The 18,799-nt window shown below is 40.6% G+C and overlaps 1 protein-coding gene across 6 annotated transcripts in view; it reads left to right on the forward strand.

The window, feature by feature from the left end:
- RAP1GDS1 (Rap1 GTPase-GDP dissociation stimulator 1) overlaps positions 1-16,193 on the forward strand; it is a 90,750-nt gene extending 74,557 nt beyond the window's left edge. For all 6 annotated transcript variants that reach the window (XM_042049725.1, XM_042049724.1, XM_042049727.1 and 3 more), the window contains 9 exons: positions 483-608; positions 3,157-3,300; positions 3,560-3,691; positions 4,098-4,232; positions 5,792-5,917; positions 6,885-7,024; positions 9,911-10,037; positions 11,301-11,429; positions 15,526-16,193. In XM_042049725.1, coding sequence (XP_041905659.1) covers positions 483-608; positions 3,157-3,300; positions 3,560-3,691; positions 4,098-4,232; positions 5,792-5,917; positions 6,885-7,024; positions 9,911-10,037; positions 11,301-11,429; positions 15,526-15,653 — 1,187 coding nt within the window. In that variant the 3' untranslated portion in view covers positions 15,654-16,193. The remainder of the gene's footprint in view (positions 1-482; positions 609-3,156; positions 3,301-3,559; positions 3,692-4,097; positions 4,233-5,791; positions 5,918-6,884; positions 7,025-9,910; positions 10,038-11,300; positions 11,430-15,525) is intronic.
- The last annotated feature ends 2,606 nt before the right edge of the window (positions 16,194-18,799 follow it).

Consider the following 18,799-nt stretch of genomic DNA (forward strand, 5'->3'; position numbering starts at 1 on the left):
GACGGCCCAGCAACAGCCACACACAGATTTCAAAAGAAATGTCACCATCATGAAACCCTGTAAATATTAAAGCATTTGGTGCAAATCTTTATCTCTCCCATAGCAAAGGCAGTATATAACCTGCTGGGGCAGGTATATAACCTTCTTTCTGTTAAGATGAGGGAAGTCAAAGACTTATTATTTTTGTATTATTACTGTTTCTATAGCTACCTTACATTTTGTTGGGCAAAACCAGACCCAGCAGTCTTGAATAATATAATAATATATTTTTAACAGCCTTAACCATAATTAATTCAGGTCAGCACATTTGAAGTGTTAGACATTTATCTTTTCATTTTGTGACAAGCATGAGTCTATTGCTCTTGTCTGTAAATAGCAGTTAGTCATCTTACTGAATAAACCTGGTAACAAAGAGAAAAAGTAGTTCTACCTTTTGATGTGGTTTGTTTACTTTATGCTGATTTTCTCCTTTTGCTTCACAGAGTCAAGTAAGGAGCAGTTTGCCTACACAAACATTGCTGAAGAGCTTGTGAAACTGTTCAAGAAGCAAATAGAGCATGATAAAAAAGAGATGATTTTTGAAGTTTTGGCCCCCCTAGCAGAAAATGGTGAGAATTCTTTTTTTCTTACTCTTTTACTCATTCTCTTATGTGTATTCTGTATTCCAGTATATCAGTATCTTTTTCAGGCACTAAATGCAGAGTAACGAGCTGCCTCATTCCAAAGCCACCATGGCTGATCCTTGTGATTGTAGTTTCATGCAAGTGAATAGATCTTAATTGTTGAGCATATGACAGGAGCCAGGACATTGTTGATGGTAATTCCATCACTGATTCACTCTGTATACAATTATGTTATATTTTATTGCCCTGTGCCCACAGCGGGAATATCAAAAAGCTGCTTTTTAGAGGGCTTCACAACATTTGTCTGGAAACACTGGCTCAAGTGTTCGTAGACCATTGGAGCACCAGGACATAATTTCCTGGAATTGCAGAGCCCGTGGCTGTTCCATTTCCTGTGGACATTATTTTTGCTAGGGGCATGTCAATGGCAGAGCTAAGGGCTAAACACTCTGCCCTTACTGTTCATTGAGAGATTATATGAATTTAATTTGGGTGTTTGGTGGCATATCTTACGTAGCCCCCAGCAGCCCCTGGGAGTTTGACTCGCTGCTCAAGCCAGAGCAGGAATTGATGTGCACCTGATCACCCCCTCCAGGATGTTCCTCCCAAAGGATCAGACAAAGGTGGCTTGTACAATGTATCATTTGCACTTAATGGAAATAAAGAAATGAGTTAACAGGTCGAGTTGGACTGATGTGGGAAGCAGTTGTGTAGGGAAGACATCACAGTTATTTGATGGCTCTCTAACCTTGTTTTAACCACCAAAGCATTAAAGCTTGTTTTAATTCAATAAATTGTTAGATAGGACTGCAGACTCAGATTTATGTTTCATTCTACTCTGTTGTACATACACACTGTGTGTGTGTCTGTTTTACATAGTATAGGTCAGGATAAACTTTCACTTCCATTTAAAAAGCTACTTTGACTTTTAAGTGGCATGGAAAATCAATTCCTCTTTTTCAGTTCTAAAAATGCCCATCTTTTTCCAAAATATTTTAATTTATTATATAATAATTGCTATTTCCTCTAAGATAGTTCCATCCTCAGAGGCTGATACGGAATAGGGTTGAAATTTTTGTGTTTGACATATGTCAGTTCAAATGCTTAATTTTTCTTAGAGTATGTTTTTAGTTTCAATAAGATTTGAGAAATTCACTGCTGCTGGCTGACCCTGGCTCAGATGCTTCCATGTTGAGAGGAACATTTCCACTGTGGATTCAAGGCATACTTAAATGAGTTCACTTTGCTGGTACTGTTTAGGTGCTTTTGATTGTAGATAATTAGCAATAGGTCAGAAGGGAAAAACATCTAAATGAAGTATTTGCAGAGTCTAGATTTTGGTGGTTAGAGTGTTTTAAGCTTTTTTTGTAATTCAGTTGTTGATTAAGCATGCTGGTGTAGCAATTTCAATTTCTAATCACAGAACATCTGCAACCCAGTATTCTGTAGCTAAGGGAATTCTGTATTTTTAAAAGCACCTCAGTGCAAAAGGGCCTATTTAAAAAAAAATCCCAACTGGAGATTTTGCATTTCCTTACAAAGTTCATGAGAAGGTCAGCTGCTCTTAGAGGAACAATAGATTTCACTCAGGCAAAAAGCCTAGTGACACCAGGAACCTGAGAGTCAGACACATCCTTCACCCGAGGTAGAACACACTTCCTCTCCCAAATGTGGCTTGTAAACTGTGTGAAAAACATATTTCCAAAGCCCTGGCCAAAAAATACTTTAACCTGCGTTAAACACCTTTTTGTTGAAACACTATTTCATGTAGAAAACTGAGAGAGATCCACTTCTTTTGCACACTTCTGCAGAGCTTTGTGACTGTTTTTCAAAATCAGCATGCAAAATCTACTGGAATCACTTTCAGGTGTGAAAAGACCTAACATAGCATAAGACAGCCTGCCATTCCCTCTTAACAGAAAGGGAGTTTAGGCATGTAAAGGAAACTCCAAGGGAAAGATCTGTTAAATATTTTGTTATTTTAGAAACAAAAGAAAAAATATTGTTCCCAGATTCTATGTCATCTGAAAAAAAAATTTATTACCTTCTCAAGCCTTGTTTTGAATAACAACTAAGAAATTATTGTTTGCCTCATCAGTTTCCAGAACAAACTTCTCTGCCAACCGAACCTTTTGGATTTGGCCTTTCTGCATTCCTCCTGCAGACTTTTGAACAAATGGCAGATATACTGTCTGTGTTTGGAAAGTGTGAACACAGCACAGTCCTTATGAGTCTGCTGTGCTATGACTGAGGTGCCAGAAGTTTGCTACAGAGAAATATCCTCATTTTTAGAAGTGAAGAGCTCCATATACCTTCAGCTCTAAAGGCAGTCCAGAGCCAGGGAAAGCCTGTTAGATGAATAATAACAGAAGTCGGCCATAAGAATTTCAAATAAGGAAATTGCAGTTTTATGTACACAAGTTGTCAGTGAAAACACTGACATCACTATTTCTTACAGTCTGTCCTGCATGTGTGTATGATAGATGCATGTAAAATCCTGATTCTGACTCCTGTTATCCACGCTATTTTCCAGATGTCATTAAACTGCAGCTGGTTGAAGCAGGTTTGGTGGAGTGCTTACTTGAGATCGTCCAGAAGACTGTGGACAGTGACAAAGAGGATGATATTGCAGAGCTTAAAACAGCGTCTGATCTTATGGTTCTATTGTTGCTTGGAGGTAAGTATGGGCTGCCACTATGTTCTGCAAAGCAACAGCAGATACTTGTAATGCTGTTTGGCTGCTGAATTTCACTATTTATTAATTTTCTAAATAACCTAGAGGACCTGCTACCCACCAGACAAATATTTAACAGGTCAGATTTTGTCCCTCATTGCAGGACTGGATTAATTGTAGTGGAACCAGCAGAGCTTCACAAATATAGAAGTTCCCCTAACAAACCCTTCAGCTTGCTGACTCTCTCTGCTTTTTACCCCAGATGAATCCATGCAAAAGTTATTTGAAGGAGGAAAAGGCAGTGTGTTCCAAAGAGTACTTTCATGGATTCCTTCCAACAGTCATCAGCTACAGCTTGCAGGAGCACTGGCTATTGCAAATTTTGCCAGAAATGGTAAGAACATGCCATAATAGCTTATGTAATTTTATGTGTGCCCCTCTATCATGCTTTAGCTGTACAGCTGCAAACAAGAATTGTGTTGCAGTAAAGCTGCTGTTGAGTTACACAGAAACATGAGTAGTTTTAAACTTTATAATCCTCAGAAGTATTAAGCCTACTTTAAAAATCTTATTTTGCATTTGTAGAGAGGTATAAGGGATCTCTGACTTCTTCAGTGTTTCTTCTATCACTCTTGTAAGTTTATCATGAGCACTGCAATTCTTACAGATGATAGTGATCAAATTCTCAACAATGAAATCTAGAAAGGACCAAGGAAATAACCCTTCCATTCATAAGAAGCTATTGTAAAAATCTTAGTAATAATCTTCCCTTCACAAGTGACTTGTTACATCTCGCACAGATGGAAACTGCATCCATATGGTGGATAATGGCATAGTTCAAAAGCTGATGGATCTGCTAGACAGACATGTGGAGGATGGAAATGTGACTGTGCAGCACGCTGCACTGAGTGCTCTCAGAAACCTGGCTATTCCTGGTAAGCCTCTCTTTGCATTGCTAACTGCATAAAGGTGAAATTCTGTCCTCCCACTGTAACCCCCAGGGAATGTGGGTGGGAGAACTCACTGACAGTCCTAGAGGCAGGTCAGACTGCTGCTTTTCATTCTGACCCATCGCTGCTTTTGTGTCTGTTGCACAGCAGTTGTGACAAGCAGTTCTGAATACATCACAGGCATAGTGACTGTTCCTTACCACTTTGATCCCACAGCATCCCCCACCAAAGGGCAGACCGCCTTGTAATTGGCAAGGAACTGAGGAGGCCTTGAATATGATTTCTCAACCCTTTTTGTCCAGAGCACTGCATATTTACTTTTCTTTTTGGTTCCTTCATTTGCAATCTGTCTCACAGCTGAGGGTCCCCACCAGAGAACAGTGCCCACTTCGTTAAAACACTGTATCTTACTTAAGACTTTGAAAATTACCAAATTAGAGCCGGAGGTAGACTGTCAGAATAGCCAGCCTACTGCAGTTAGTTACTGTTTGTTGGCAGTAAGCTGAATGTAATTTTGTCATTTTTAATAACTTAATTTGTATGAGTTTTGATTACCAAGTGTAAAGGTAGCACATGCACAAAACAAAGCAAATCTGCAACACTTATGTATGCTCTTTTGTGCCGAGCCAAAAATAAGTCTTTCATCCATTTAACCTCATTTTACTATTTTCAGTTTTGACAAATAGTAACTTTTAGAAATGGTCATGCATACATAACTGAACCCACTCAGCTTTAGCAGTATTCCATTTGCTTACCTTTCTCAGGTGAGTCATTCTTTTCACTTCCATCAGTCAGCTTCCCTGTAGCCTATGCTGAAGGGTGTCTCCCAGAGACCTACATAACCTTCCCTGTACATCGTTAGAAAGAAATGAGCAAGTAAGAACTGACCTCAGTGATGAGCTGTGTGTCAAAACACGATTTCAAATACCTAATAAGACTTTTTTCCAAGTACACTATTGGGCAAGGTTTGCACCTTAAATGTATTTCACAGAGCTCTGTGGAAGTGGAGAACATGGACTAGTGGAAGGGATGAAGGAGAGGTTGGAGGGGGGAAGGAGGCAACAAAAGACTACAAACTCCAGACATGTCAGGCCACAGTGTTGTTTGTATGAAGTATTGGAACTGGGTAAGAGGTTATTCTGCTAATTAGAAGCTTTAGTTCCTTTGCCTGTGAGAAATAGAAGAGTGTGATTGGGACTCAGAGAAGTTTCCTCATATTTGGGGGTGCAAGTATTAGCTTGGACTTCTGCCTGTGCACTTTGTGGAAGATGCCTTTCCTAGACCAAGGGGAGGAGTCTAGCCCTTAGTTGGTGCTCAACCTGAACTGAAAATTAGATGTGCATGCTAGGAAAAAGCACTTGATTTCACAGGAACCGTGACATTTTTCCACAACACGGTATCACCAGCGCACACTGTTCCTGAAATCTGTGCTCACAACCTCTTTTTCAAACCATGTCTGAAAATTTGCTTCAAGACCAGCTCAGAAATAAACTGCATCTTCCAGAAATGTTTTTGAGATCAATCCCTGTTCTTTATTCATGCAGTTGTAAATAAGGCTAAGATGCTATCAGCTGGTGTTGCAGAAGCTGTATTGAAATTTCTCAGATCGGAGATGCCCCCCGTTCAGTTCAAGCTGCTGGGAACATTAAGAATGTTAATAGATGCACAAGGTAAAAATAAACTGTTCTCTATGTTAAGTGATTCTCTTTGGTTCAGTCTGTGATATGCTGCCAAGATTCTTAAAAGAGAGAAGCAGAGTTTTTTTAAATTCATTCCTGCAGTCATGGAATAAATCTAATACATATACAAAAGGAGAGGAATGTGGGTTGATTTTTTTTCAGAACTCCTAAACTGACTACCAGAAACCCTCCAAACAGGTGTCAAATGCTTATTTACTTTTGAACTTCTTTACAAGTATGTGTTGAGGCGTGAGTGTTTTAAGCTACCACTCCTATTTTGCTGTTCACTTACTGTATTCTCTGGCTGTACCTTGGTCCTTGGAACAGGATAATACTCTATTAATTGATAGACTGCAATTTCAGAAAGAAAAAGCACCTTTTAGTTAACACTTTGTTCCAGGATGAGGATTTATAAAATCAGAAGTCTGCTAAAAACCAGAAGTAGTTCATGAGTTAAATTAGCTGTGTGTTTGTTTTTCACTCAGTCCTACAGATTTTTTCAAAAGATCCATTCTAGTTTTAGCAAAGCTATTAGATATGAAATAGAAATTTATTGAAGAAACTTTCATGACTTACAGTCTATCAAACAATCTAACTGACCACAGTGCTCCCTTCTGGCAGCAGTCCTGCCTGATTTTAAATTTTTGACCTAGCTCACAGCTCAGCTGGGGATGTGACATCATCTTATGTTCCCTGCTCTTAATCAATGCACGAGCTTCATTAACTGGGCTGATAAATTGCTTCAAAAACTAAATTATGAATGTTTTTCTGGATTTTTTTTTTCCATTTTGACTGGCTTTACTTGCTTCAATGCAACCTTGACTTCTCCCACTGGTAGTGCAAGCTAGTGAAGTTCTTCTAACTCCTCCTAGTTAGTAACTTTCAGCTTGTTTTTCTAGCACTTGCTTAAAAAAAGTGACAACCTTTTTGTTGTGTTGTTGGCTCCGGCATCATGTAGCAGAAGCAGCTGAACAGCTGGGCAAAAATGTAAAACTGGTGGAACGATTGGTGGAGTGGTGTGAAGCCAAGGATCACGCAGGTGTGATGGGAGAGTCCAACAGACTACTTTCTGCACTTATACGACACAGCAAATCAAAAGTAAGTTAGTGGAGAAAAAGGTCAGCTTGTCAGAACTAAGAGTTACCTGTGCACTTGCTGTTGGTAGCCAACCCTCCAGCTTACAATCCTTCTAGCGAGCCAGCTTGGGTATTCTTGTGTTACATCTCCTCTGCCCAAGGCTTGACTCATTTTTATTTTTAACGTATCCTGCAGAAGCTCAGCATGCTGCATTCTCTGTTTTAATGATGCTATATATGAAGAATCAGTGAACTCAGTTGTTAGGATCTTGCTATATATTTATATAAAATTGAGATCCAGAAATAGTCTGTCTCCCTACTCTTCATACAGCATATTTCAGAGTTTTAAGATTCTGATGGATCATTAGAAATGATAATGTATTCCAAATTCTAACAAAAGCTTACTTGTATATGGCAAAAGGTATGACATTAAGAAAAATTAATCTGCCCCTCCCATCACCTTCACATCAATCAATATCTTTACCTAAGCAGTCCAGGTCCATCACTCTTGTTCAGCAGAGTATTAGACAAAGCAGCCTTATAAAGGACAAACATCTCCTCTGGAGACAGGCTATTTCAGGCTCAGACTTCCTTTAGCATGTTCACTGATATGAACACCGGCTGCATTACTGAGCTTAAATAGCAAGTGTGATTTGGAGAACTCAGACTGTAACAGTGACGTCTTCATTCATCCATGGCATTTATGAAGTGAAAAACATCGTAGGGGCTTGATCTATATTGAGCCTCTCCAAGAACAAATGAACAGGCCTTACAGGGATTTAAATCTTTGTTGATTTCTAATATCACTGTCTGTCTAATACCCATTCTCCATTTCAGCCTCTAAAACTGATCAGGGTTCACTTACTCTGAGTTCTCACTTTTTCTGCCCCCCTCCCCACAGTCCCCAACATGCATGCACGGATGGCAAACACCACCACAGACGTGAGATTTAATAAATATTCTCTATAGGAAAACAGAATTCAATTCTAAATATGGAGACACTACTGTTGACATCAAATAGATATTAAGGCAAAAATTAACAGCATTATCACAGGTGAATTAATTTTTGTGTGGTGCATGTATTCAGAGGAAATTTAACAGGAAGAGGATAACACAGCTGAAAGGGTGGGGTTTTTTAAGCTTTTGCTGCCCTCTAGGTTTGAATATGAATACGGCTGTATGGCTCTTAACAGAAGATCAGGTTTGATTTTGGCTTTTAGTTTTAAATGCTTTGGGGTAATATTTACAAAGGCAACAGTCAGTTTTAGTCATTTTAAAAAAACCAGAGTAGGTACCTGTGATTTCAGCCACACTAGCACCAAACATGATGGCTGTCATCTATTTGGTACTGCCTTTTAAAGGGTGATGTTCACCTACAAAATAAAAAATCTTGATGCCAAAGACACTGATTGGTTCTTAAGACTTATATAGCCAAAATTCCACACCAATTCAAATAGAACTTAGCAGTTCCCAGATTGTCTCACTCCCAAAACTACTTTGGAGTTCCAGCAGAAAATCACAAATAATAAAATACATCATTTCAAGTACAGAAAAATAAAAATACTTAAATGCTTGCATACATTATGTGATTTAGGAAAAAAAAAAAGGTTTTAAATATGATATTCTTGGGTCATTAGGCTATACTTTGGGCCGCTAGTATCTTCAGTATGATTATCTAAAAATATTTTTGTTTTCAAGGACTATGATTATATTGTGTCTGTTTCCTTGCATAAACAGCACCACTGCAAAGCCTGCGCAAGAACTGAGAAAATAGTTCATTCTCAACACACGTCAGTTTATCAATTTTGGCTTGTGGCTGGTGTTAGAAAGGGGGGTGTGTTTTAAATGGTATTAAACAAATGGTGGTTCTTTTTAACATACAGATAAAAAAATTAGATTCTTGTTTCAAGAAATAAATGCTATTTCAAACCTTTGTGCACTCACAGGACAAATAAAAAATAATAAAACCCAATCCACATTTCCTTGAACAGTTTCCTTTCAGCTTGCCAAGTTACATGATTTTTCAGGCAAACATTTTGCAAGTATTTTTGGGACATAAGATGGTGAAAACATGACGTGCACAACCACTTTTGAAATTATAACTAACAAATACCTGTAGAGACCAGAAATCTTTATTTATCCCTTGTCACGTAAGTCAGATCAAATTTTAGACTTGAAAACAGAATCCCCGCTGTGTATTTTTTATCTGCTTTGGACACATTTAACCCAGTTAAATGACATTTTAAGTTCCTAGATACTGGGCAGCAGTACTGCGCAACAGTTCATTTTAACAACTGGATTTAAAACAGGAAACAACACATTGGTATCCCATACGTACCCTTTCCTTACCTGTTTTGTATTTGAAGAAAAATTCCATAGTAAGAGACCACTGCTCATTTTCTCGTCCATGTCTAAACAGCTTTTCATGTACACCATTTCTGTTGCATAGTAAGGTGTAATATTTGTGATCTCACCTCTCTGAACATTTTGAAGAAACTCTGAAAATTCATGGAGAGAGATGAAGGATTTAATAACAATTACAACTGAGTTTCCTTACCCTAAGTATATAGTTTGTTGGACACTTTGAACCCCTAATTATTTGGTGATTGATGGCACAGCATGAGAACTTGAGTTACACTGTATAACCTGGAAAAGAGTTCATTATGTGTGTCTTAACTTAGTCATGGGGTTACCTGCCTTGGTTTAACACACTGTACCTTACTGCTCTGCAGTTGTAACAGGTAATGTGTAGGCCTACATGTGTGTACACTGATGTATAAAGTGATTCTATGTGCATAAAGCCAACGAGTACCCTTACCCAAAGATAACAGCATCCCTGACAGTTCCCTTATTTAATACAGTTTGTATGCAATGCAGAATTTTTTCATCTTTGCATTATTTATTTTAGGATGTAATTAGGACCATTGTACAGAGCGGTGGCATCAAGCATTTAGTAACCATGGCGACCAGTGAACATGTAATAATGCAAAACGAAGCTCTTGTTGCACTGGCATTGATAGCGGCTCTAGAGTTAGGTGAGTATCCCAGCAGCTCACTCCACCTGTTTCCTTTCCAGTCCATGCCCAAGAGAAGCCAGAGAGGGAGAATGCAATGGAGGATAGCCTCCTCCTTCCACCTGCCTTTCAGTAGCACGGAAATATGTGGTGGTTCATGCAGTACAGGCAGGCCATCATGTTATGCAGGAAACTGGAGAGTGCTGGTTATATGGGATCTGCTCCATCATTCTGGTAGGTGATGGTATGATCTAGAAAGGCCCTCCACTTTCAGATTTGGAGTAAAACCCAGAAGGCAAATAAATGTACCTTAGATTATATGACCTGACCCCATTCCTACACTGGAATGTTAATCGCCTTTTGAGAGCGCTTATCTAGTAAGGAAGAACTAGAGAATACACAGAGGTCGTTAATGCCCCCAACATGTCTTCATTAAATTTCACAAAAGTAAGTGCAAGAACTGCCATATGAAGGCAGACATGATTACGTGTCTTGACCTGCATTTGTAGCACTTCAGCTTTTCAAACAGGAGAGTAAATGCTCAACAGAGGTTTTGTTTATCCTATTTGCTTGCTTATTAACTAAGGAACTAAACAAACTACCTTACATATTTTTGTTCTTGACTTCTCTTGCCACTGTGTACTCCAGGAATGCTCTGCTCAACTTTTGAATCACTGCCAATACATCAAGGAATTGTTTTAAATAAAAGGAAAGATGTTCCTATTCACATGAATCATCTCTTTGTCTTGTCTTCAGGATTTTAAAGGTTGAGCCCAAATTCAATACATGTATCTTGGAAAGCTACAGATGTAGTAACTCAAATGGAGATCTTGAAAAGTTTTCCACAGCCTTTATAGTGGACCCAGAGCTCCCTCTACCATGGAATCAAGAACTACACAATCTATATTTACTCAGACAGAATTTCCAAAAGCAAATTCAGGCAATGGAAGTCTTGAAAGCTGAAGTATTCCAGGTGTTGGCCTAAATGGCTAGAAAGCCTCATGGCTTGTCCATCATCAGCTTACTGCACATTAAGACTGGATTTCATCATTAAACTCTGTGACTGTCCTTTCAAGCAGTTAGATGACTTCACATTTTTATAGCAAGAGCTGTGATTCCTGTCCTCATACCATCAAATACATGCTCGAGTTTTAGACCCATGAGTTATGTACCACAGCCTCACTCTCACTTTGGTGAGAGATCACGTTTCAGTAAAGGGATAACACATGGTAGCGTCAAAGCAAGTGGCACTTCCAGACTTAAACATTTTCACTTGTATTTCAGTCACTGCTGAAAAGGATCTTGAAAATGCTCAGCTTGTTCAGATTCTACACAGACTGCTCTCAGACGACAGAAGCGCTCCAGAAATAAAATATAACTCCATGGTGCTGATCTGTGCTCTTATAGGATCTGGTGAGTATTCAGGAGAGGCTGCTTCCCAAGATTTATGTATGCAATATAGTTCTCTCCTACAGCTGAACACAGAGCATGTGCAAACACAGTGCGACTGGTTCTCTGTCAACAATGGATGTAGACAGAAAGGTTCTGTTCACTATGACTCTATAGTGTCTATCTGTAGTGTCAAGGATGAGGCTGTTAACTCAGTTTTGGATATTAACTGCAGAAACTTGCCCCTGGCTTCTGTAGGATGTAGCTAGCTCAAACTTTGACAGGAAAGAAAGGAGAAGCATTTAAAACTGTACAGTATCAAGTTGTCTTTGCAAATATGCAGATAACAAGAACTTTATTTTCATTTCTAGCTGCAAGTTCCCTGTAATTGATGTGTGATGGTGCTTTAGGAAGCATCCTTACATTTATGTTGCTAGAAAAGACTCCTTCCCTCAACAGCCCTCACATGCTCAGCCCACCAGGCAGGCACAGTGTGCACTAACACACATCAGTGCTGGACACTGTAAACTCTCATCTCTCTGAGCTCACCCTCTGCTATAGGTCAGGCTGTTTACAGGCTGTTGGAGCAGGCTGTGGTTTGATATTCCAACTTCCCACATGCATATGGGCAAACAAACAGAAACAAACCACAAAACAAAAAAGAGCTAGGTGTCACAGGGAAATTTCATTCAAGGTTTCAAGAAGTTGCTACATTTCTTCAGTTCTTTAAGAAAGATTGGATCTGTGGAGGGAGAACAAATTTCATTCCATAAAGGTTTTAGGTAGTTACAGACAACTAAGATGACAAAGAACTGGAATTATTACAGAAAGGTGGAAACTCAGAGCCTACCTGCACAACTTGTCAAGTTTGAAATACATGAAGGTACTCCACAGATGAGTTTACAGCAATTCAATTAACAGATTAAAAGTTACCACAGTTAAACATGTGCCGTCTCTGTAAACAAAGATGCTTTTTTTCCTTAAACAGAGTTCACCATGCCTACTGCAAGTGTAATTTTGAAGACCTGTACATCCATGCAAGTGCATATTGTATTCCTGCCATTTTATAGGAACAAATACTCGGTTTTAGAGAGTATATGCATCTCAGTGTGCAAAGATTGTGCTCAAAATGTGCTAACAAACCTCAGCTCCCAGTAAGCACTCACTTTAATGTTAAGACATGTAAACTTAGTTGTTACTCACAACCTTCTTGAGCCATTTCATGCTTGGGATTATCCATTCATTTTAGAGCAGAAGCCTTTTGCCAAAGCTTCACAGTCAGCCTCACTGTCTTGATCTTTATTTCCACTGTTTCCAGCTAAAATAATCATCTTCAGAAAATCTGCCTGACAGTTGCATCTTCCCTTCCTGAATCTTGTCACCTGCAAGACTGACAGAGTTATTTAAAGTCAAATACCTGTCTCTCTAGTCCACCAGGGTACAGACCAGTCTTATCTTAGGGGGGTATTTTATGGCTATCCAAATGGCGGAGTTTAGTCTGCCACCACACTGTAAGCTTTGCCTAGGCATAAGGCTCCTTACCCTGCTCTCAGAGAACGGACAGCAGCGTGTTACTGCATTATGCAGCTGGGAAGGTAAGGCCCAGCATTTGACTGACCCCGTGTTCTGTCCTGCTTCCTTATGAACAGACCTGTGTAAAATCAGTAAGGACACGAGATTAACAACTAAGCAACCCTGGTATTAACTTCTAAGTTTAGGGAGGACTTTTTAGTTGGGGGAGGTTATTTTTACTTTAACCAAGGAGAAGAGGATCAAGGAACTAGTTGTTCTTTACATGGGGAAATACTAAAGTACACCTCTCCTAGCTCTGTTGCCTCTAAACTCTTTTCATTACCATCTCCACGCTGTGAGCATTTGCATGTTTCCTTATTCTACTGTGAACAGACCTGTGCAGTTCTTTTTAAAGTAGCTGACCCCAGTATAGTTTGATAAGGCCTAGAACCAGTTCCAGTGGTTTACCTATTGGTTTAGTTTAATTCTCCCATGACTGCTGTTGTTACTATGCTTTGTTATGGGGTATCTGGCATCACATTTAACTTGATGTTGCCAACACCTGTGTGTTCACAGGTTTACAGAACGGGTCAGGTTGGAAGGGACCACAGTGGTCCAACCTCCCTGCTAAAGCAGAGCCACTCTAGAGCACATGGCACAGGATTGGATCCAGAAAGTTCCAGTGAGGAAGACTCCAGAAACTCTCTGGGCAATCTGTTCCAGTGTTCAGTCACCTGCACAGTAAAGTTCTTCCTCCTGTTCAGGTGGAACTTCCTGTGCATTGCTTTTTGTCCCAGTGCTTGGCATCGCTGAGCAGAGCCTGGTTCTGTCCTCTTCGCACCCTCCCTTCAGATACTCGTAGACATTGATAAGTTTCCTTCCCTGACATCTCTTCTCAAGGCTGAACAGGCTCAGCTCCCTCAGCCTTTCCTTGTGAGAGATGTTTCAGTCCCTTAATCTAATCATCTTTGCTGCCGTCCACTGGACCCACTCCAGGAGCTCCACATCTCTCTTGTACTGAGGAGCCCAGAACTGGACAAAGCACTCCAGATGTCGCTTTATCAGGACTGAGCAGAGGATCCCTTGACCTGCTGTCCGTGTTCGTCCTACTGCACCCCAGAATACTGATGGCCTTCTTGGCTACAAGGGCACTGCTGGCTCATGGACAGCTTGTTGTCCACCACATCCTTCTCCACAAAGCTGCTTTCCCCAGATCAGCCCCCAGCCTGTGCTGGTGCCTGGGGTTATTCTTCCCCAGGTGCCGAACTCCACATTTGCCTTTGCTCAACTTCAGATGGTGTTAAACAGTTAATAGATGCCTATTTTTATGTGATTCTTTGCATCTGGAAGTTCCTCTTGCAACTGAGTGAATGGGTAGGGAAAGAAAAATGAGGACAATGGAAAATGGAAGAATTACCCAAGCACAGCATTCATAGCTAGCACAGTCTTCTGTAGGCAAAAGTCTCCATGAAACTGGATGTTATCAGCCACTGTAAAGCACAGTGAAATGCCTGCTTAAAGATGTTGGTATCTCAGGAGAAAGCAGGAAGTGCTTACATAGCATGACCACCCCAACAACTTCACTGACATCACTCTGTACATACACATTCCCAGGTGCACAGCAGCATGAGAGGTTCCAGCTCTTACATGGTAGGGGTTAAACTGCATGAAACTGAAAACATGTGAACCAGAAAGTAGGTAGGGATGGGAACGAATGCCAAGTTTGCTATTAAAAAAAAAGTAAATAGCACAGCATAAAGCGTAGCTATCTGAAACAGGTGGTTGGGTTTTCTCCTGAGAAGTTCAAGAGATTAAGCCCCCAGCAGCACATGGAAAGCAAAATTATATGCAAGTATTTGTTGCTGAGTGGGATTTCACTAGAGTGGCATAAACCAAAACCAACTGTTTTAGATCAAAACTGAGAGATGTTCAGAGTACAGGTCTTTGAGAAAACCCGTCAAATTTCTTACAAAATTGCTCAATTTCATGAGTTGCTGCCAACCTCTCTTAATTAATACAAAAAATAACAGGCAGCCCAGGATCCGAATCATCAGACAGTGTCTCCTAGTTTTGCGTAGAACATAAACACTGCATCTACATGCACAGCACTGGGCAATACTCTGCGTGTTGTGTTTGTATTAACTTCAGAGCTGAGCTGTAAAGGGATAGCAGACAGTGACCAGGTGGTGACACATCCATTAAGGACCCATCTCACACTCCCATACAACCAGTAAGAGTTGACACAAATGATGCAGTGAGCCTGTCACAGCCAGCTCACTTGGGCAGGCTAATTTAAAGAATAAACCAAAAAAATGTTTTCACTAAAAATACTTCCTAAGCATCTGTTTTGGAAGGTAATCCAGGTGGATATTCTTAACTGCTATGCAGCAGCTTCATCATTACCTGAAATCCATGGAGTCTGTGTGTGCTGGAAGCCCTGAAAAGTTTTCTCTCCATCCTCAAAAAGCAATTCAAAAATAACCAGGTTTTGTGGACACACAGCTACGTGCTTGTGTGTACAGGGTTTACTAGAAAAGTTTCTCACAGTTTTCTGTTCTTCTGCCTGTCTCATACAAAGCACTGTTTCTTTTAATATTTCCTTTTCCAGAACCTCTTCAAAAGGAAGTGCAGAGCATGGCATTTCTAGAAGTCGTATCAAAACTCCGCAGCCATGAGAACAAAACTGTTGCCCAGCAGGCCTCGCTAACAGAGCAGAGACTTGCTGTAGAAAGCTGAGGAAGGTCTTGTTTCCAGTGCATCCCATCACAGATTTCACCTTTGTCCTCCGTCCTGCTGCCGCTCCTGCTATGTTTTCCACTGTATCACTTGTGCATGCGTGTAACGTTCCCACACAAATTGATGAACTGCTGTAGGTACCCGTCCAAAAAGGTTTCTACAAATTCATAGGTGGTGTTAACATGAACCTGTCTCCACCCGTAACTGTTCTACTTGTATTCTTGTTGCTTGGGCCACATAGTAGAATGTGCATGTTGTAGTCCTATGATGACGTAGAAGTCGTACTACACAACTGACTCTTTCCTCATGCCCCCTAACTGCATAATAATGTACTACTAAATTAGGGACGATACGAGATGCAGCAAGTCCAGACTAGTGTGCTGACTATAGGATTAAGAAGTAAATCTAGCTCAGTTTTTGGTGCTTTGGAGATTCAGGTTTGAATGCAATGTACTGCTGCTCATTCACTGGTCTTGCCTATTAATGTCAAACTCGTGGTACCTAGAGGTAATAAATAAAAATTTCAGTGCTCTCACTTTACCCTGTGGTTTGTCCTTTTTTCTAATCCCACGCAGAAGCCGCGACTGCACCATCATGCACTGGTGAGGAGTTGTTTTTGTTCCTGGCTCTGGCCCAATGCAATCACTGCCTTTCGGCTGAGTGGATACAAAGGAACTATTCCAACCACTTTCACTGTGTGTGCTCACACGGAGGCACTGTGTGGCGTAACAATCATGCATTTTAGCAGCAATGCATGATACAATCCTTATCCTATAAAGCCATGTACGTATGAGTGCTCCTGGGCTTGCTTGGGATTGCTTCTTTGTTTACTGGGGGGGTTTTATAGATGGATTTTTAAAGGCATATCTTGCAGCAGCTGTTCAACAGAAGCCCATCGAGTGAGAAACAGAAGACACAAGAGTCTTCCTTTTTTCTCCTTTCCTAGGTAAGGGAGATGGAAAACTGCCAGTCTGAGCATCTTATCTCACAGCTGCTCTTTTGTAGGTCTGTAACATGCCAGTGAGCAAACCAGCAGACACCACTTTGGCAAAACAAGGAGCCAGTTGGGATAGCAGTTTCCAACAAGCCAGCAGATGTTATTTTGGACTGTGTGATACCATTGCCTAGCTTAATCAAGCCCACCACGCATGAAGGTCGTAAGATCTATAACGTTTTAAAGTGAATTCAGCATTCCCAGTGCTGAAGTGCCAGCCTCAGAAGTTTCAAGTTCCTTTTCTTACCAGCAGAGGCGGCAAACCCAAAGTCCAAACACCTATGAGATCCCATGCCAGGTAATTGCAAACCACAGCTTTTGACCTTCACAAATTCACTTCCCAGCTCTATGAAACCAGTGCCTATCCCTCAGATATTGTGATGAGAAGATGTCAGTCATGAGGGGAAAGGGATTATTTACACAAGCTGGGTATGAAAAGAAATTTGCCTTCAATAGTCAGCTTAAGCTCTCAGATTGTACCAAAACACAGCAGATGCTACAGGAGTTTTCACACCGCAGAGATTCCACATCCATTTAAGGCAGTGCCAGAAACATGCAGAAAAAGCCTCCAATACCAAACTGCGCAACAGCAAAAAACAAAACAAAACAACAAAACACACATTCAAAAAGGTATTTGCTAGTACTAGTGCAATAAAGCTGCTGACAGAGTGCAGAGCTGTCAATACAGACCAGGACCTTGTGACATCAGGCTCCAAATAATACAGAACCTCTGCACTGCTGCTGAACATAACCAGCGTGTTTACAATCACAGCTCACAGGCCCAAGTTTTCTCAGGCACAGAAATTCTTTCTATTGACTTAAACAGAACCCAAAATAGCATTTGAAAGGCTAGTTATCACCAACCTGCCTGGTTCTAGAAAGAAACTATTCCTTTTGACATTGGTATAAACTGCAAGTGCTCACACAAACTGGTTGTGACATTGACAGGATTTCCATTTGGCTGTCTAACTGGAGCTGTGGTTAAGCACTAGCTCTATGCTCATTACCAAATGTTTATCAGGAATACCACTGTCACAGCAAGCATACATACAGGCCAGTGGTGATACCCTACTTTCAGATGGTTTCCCTGGATGGAATATCAGATTACTTACATTCCTAGATAAAATCTGTGCTGAGCCTAGGAAGAAAGGCCCACATAAGGGCAAAGATGGGTGTACGTCGCAGTAGAAGGTGGTAATTGAAGAGACTGTATCTAGCCACACAAATGCTGTGCTGTCCTGAGGCGTGCTGCAGCCTGCAGGTCACTTCTATGTGGTTGGTAAATCATTTATCCTCTGAGCACCTTTAAAAACAAATGGGATCTAAGGACATTACTATCACATGCATTTCACTATTCACTGAAGTGAAGTGAAACTGCTGACAGTAATTCCAATTAGATGCTTACTAGCTAGATTACATCTAAGCAAAGCTTGACATCTGCTGCTCAGACTGTTTCTATGACGGCAATGCCGGACACGGGGCCTTGTCTTTGTCTTAGTGCCACCGCAAGCCAAGCCAGAACGATCCCTACGGCCACACCACAGGACCGGCAGCACCTCCCTTGAGGGTCTCGCGCATCGGTACAAACTTTGCAAGGCTCAGCATCTCACTGTCAGGAAGGAGAACACATCCACGTGTTTTTACATTTTACGGTGTCCTTATTACAAGGAGAAGCTTCACTCTGGGTAAAGCACAAACCCCAACAATACTGGCCTTGCATCCAGAGCACCCATTGGTCAAATGAGACCATGAGACCCAGAAAAAGTCATTTGTTTCAAAAGTCCTACAAACAGTAACTCAGCTTCAGGAATCAGTGTTCAAGTCTGTTAGGAGTTTGACACATGGCAGGAAGCCACTCCTAGTCTCCCTCTCCATCATGAAAATGCTTATTCAAGTCTGTCACATCTATTGGGCAATGTCCTTGGCTCTTCTTTTTTGTTAATTTCTGGCCATTCCTGTGCTTGTGTGTCATCTGTCCCCAATTTAGATGCTTATTTTGCCAAATTGTTTCCATACATACAGATAAATGTCATATGCCTGAAATATCCAAAGGGCATTAGACTTCAATCTGGATATAGACATGCTTTTAAATTGATCATGGTGCCACTTTGTGTACAAAAACTAGAGGTTTTGAAATATTAAAAAAAAAAAA

This window comes from Corvus kubaryi, unplaced genomic scaffold (assembly GCF_017639235.1).
Source record: "Corvus kubaryi isolate FWS band 111438036 unplaced genomic scaffold, C.kubaryi_AGA036_p1.0 71, whole genome shotgun sequence".
NCBI lineage: Eukaryota > Metazoa > Chordata > Aves > Passeriformes > Corvidae > Corvus > Corvus kubaryi.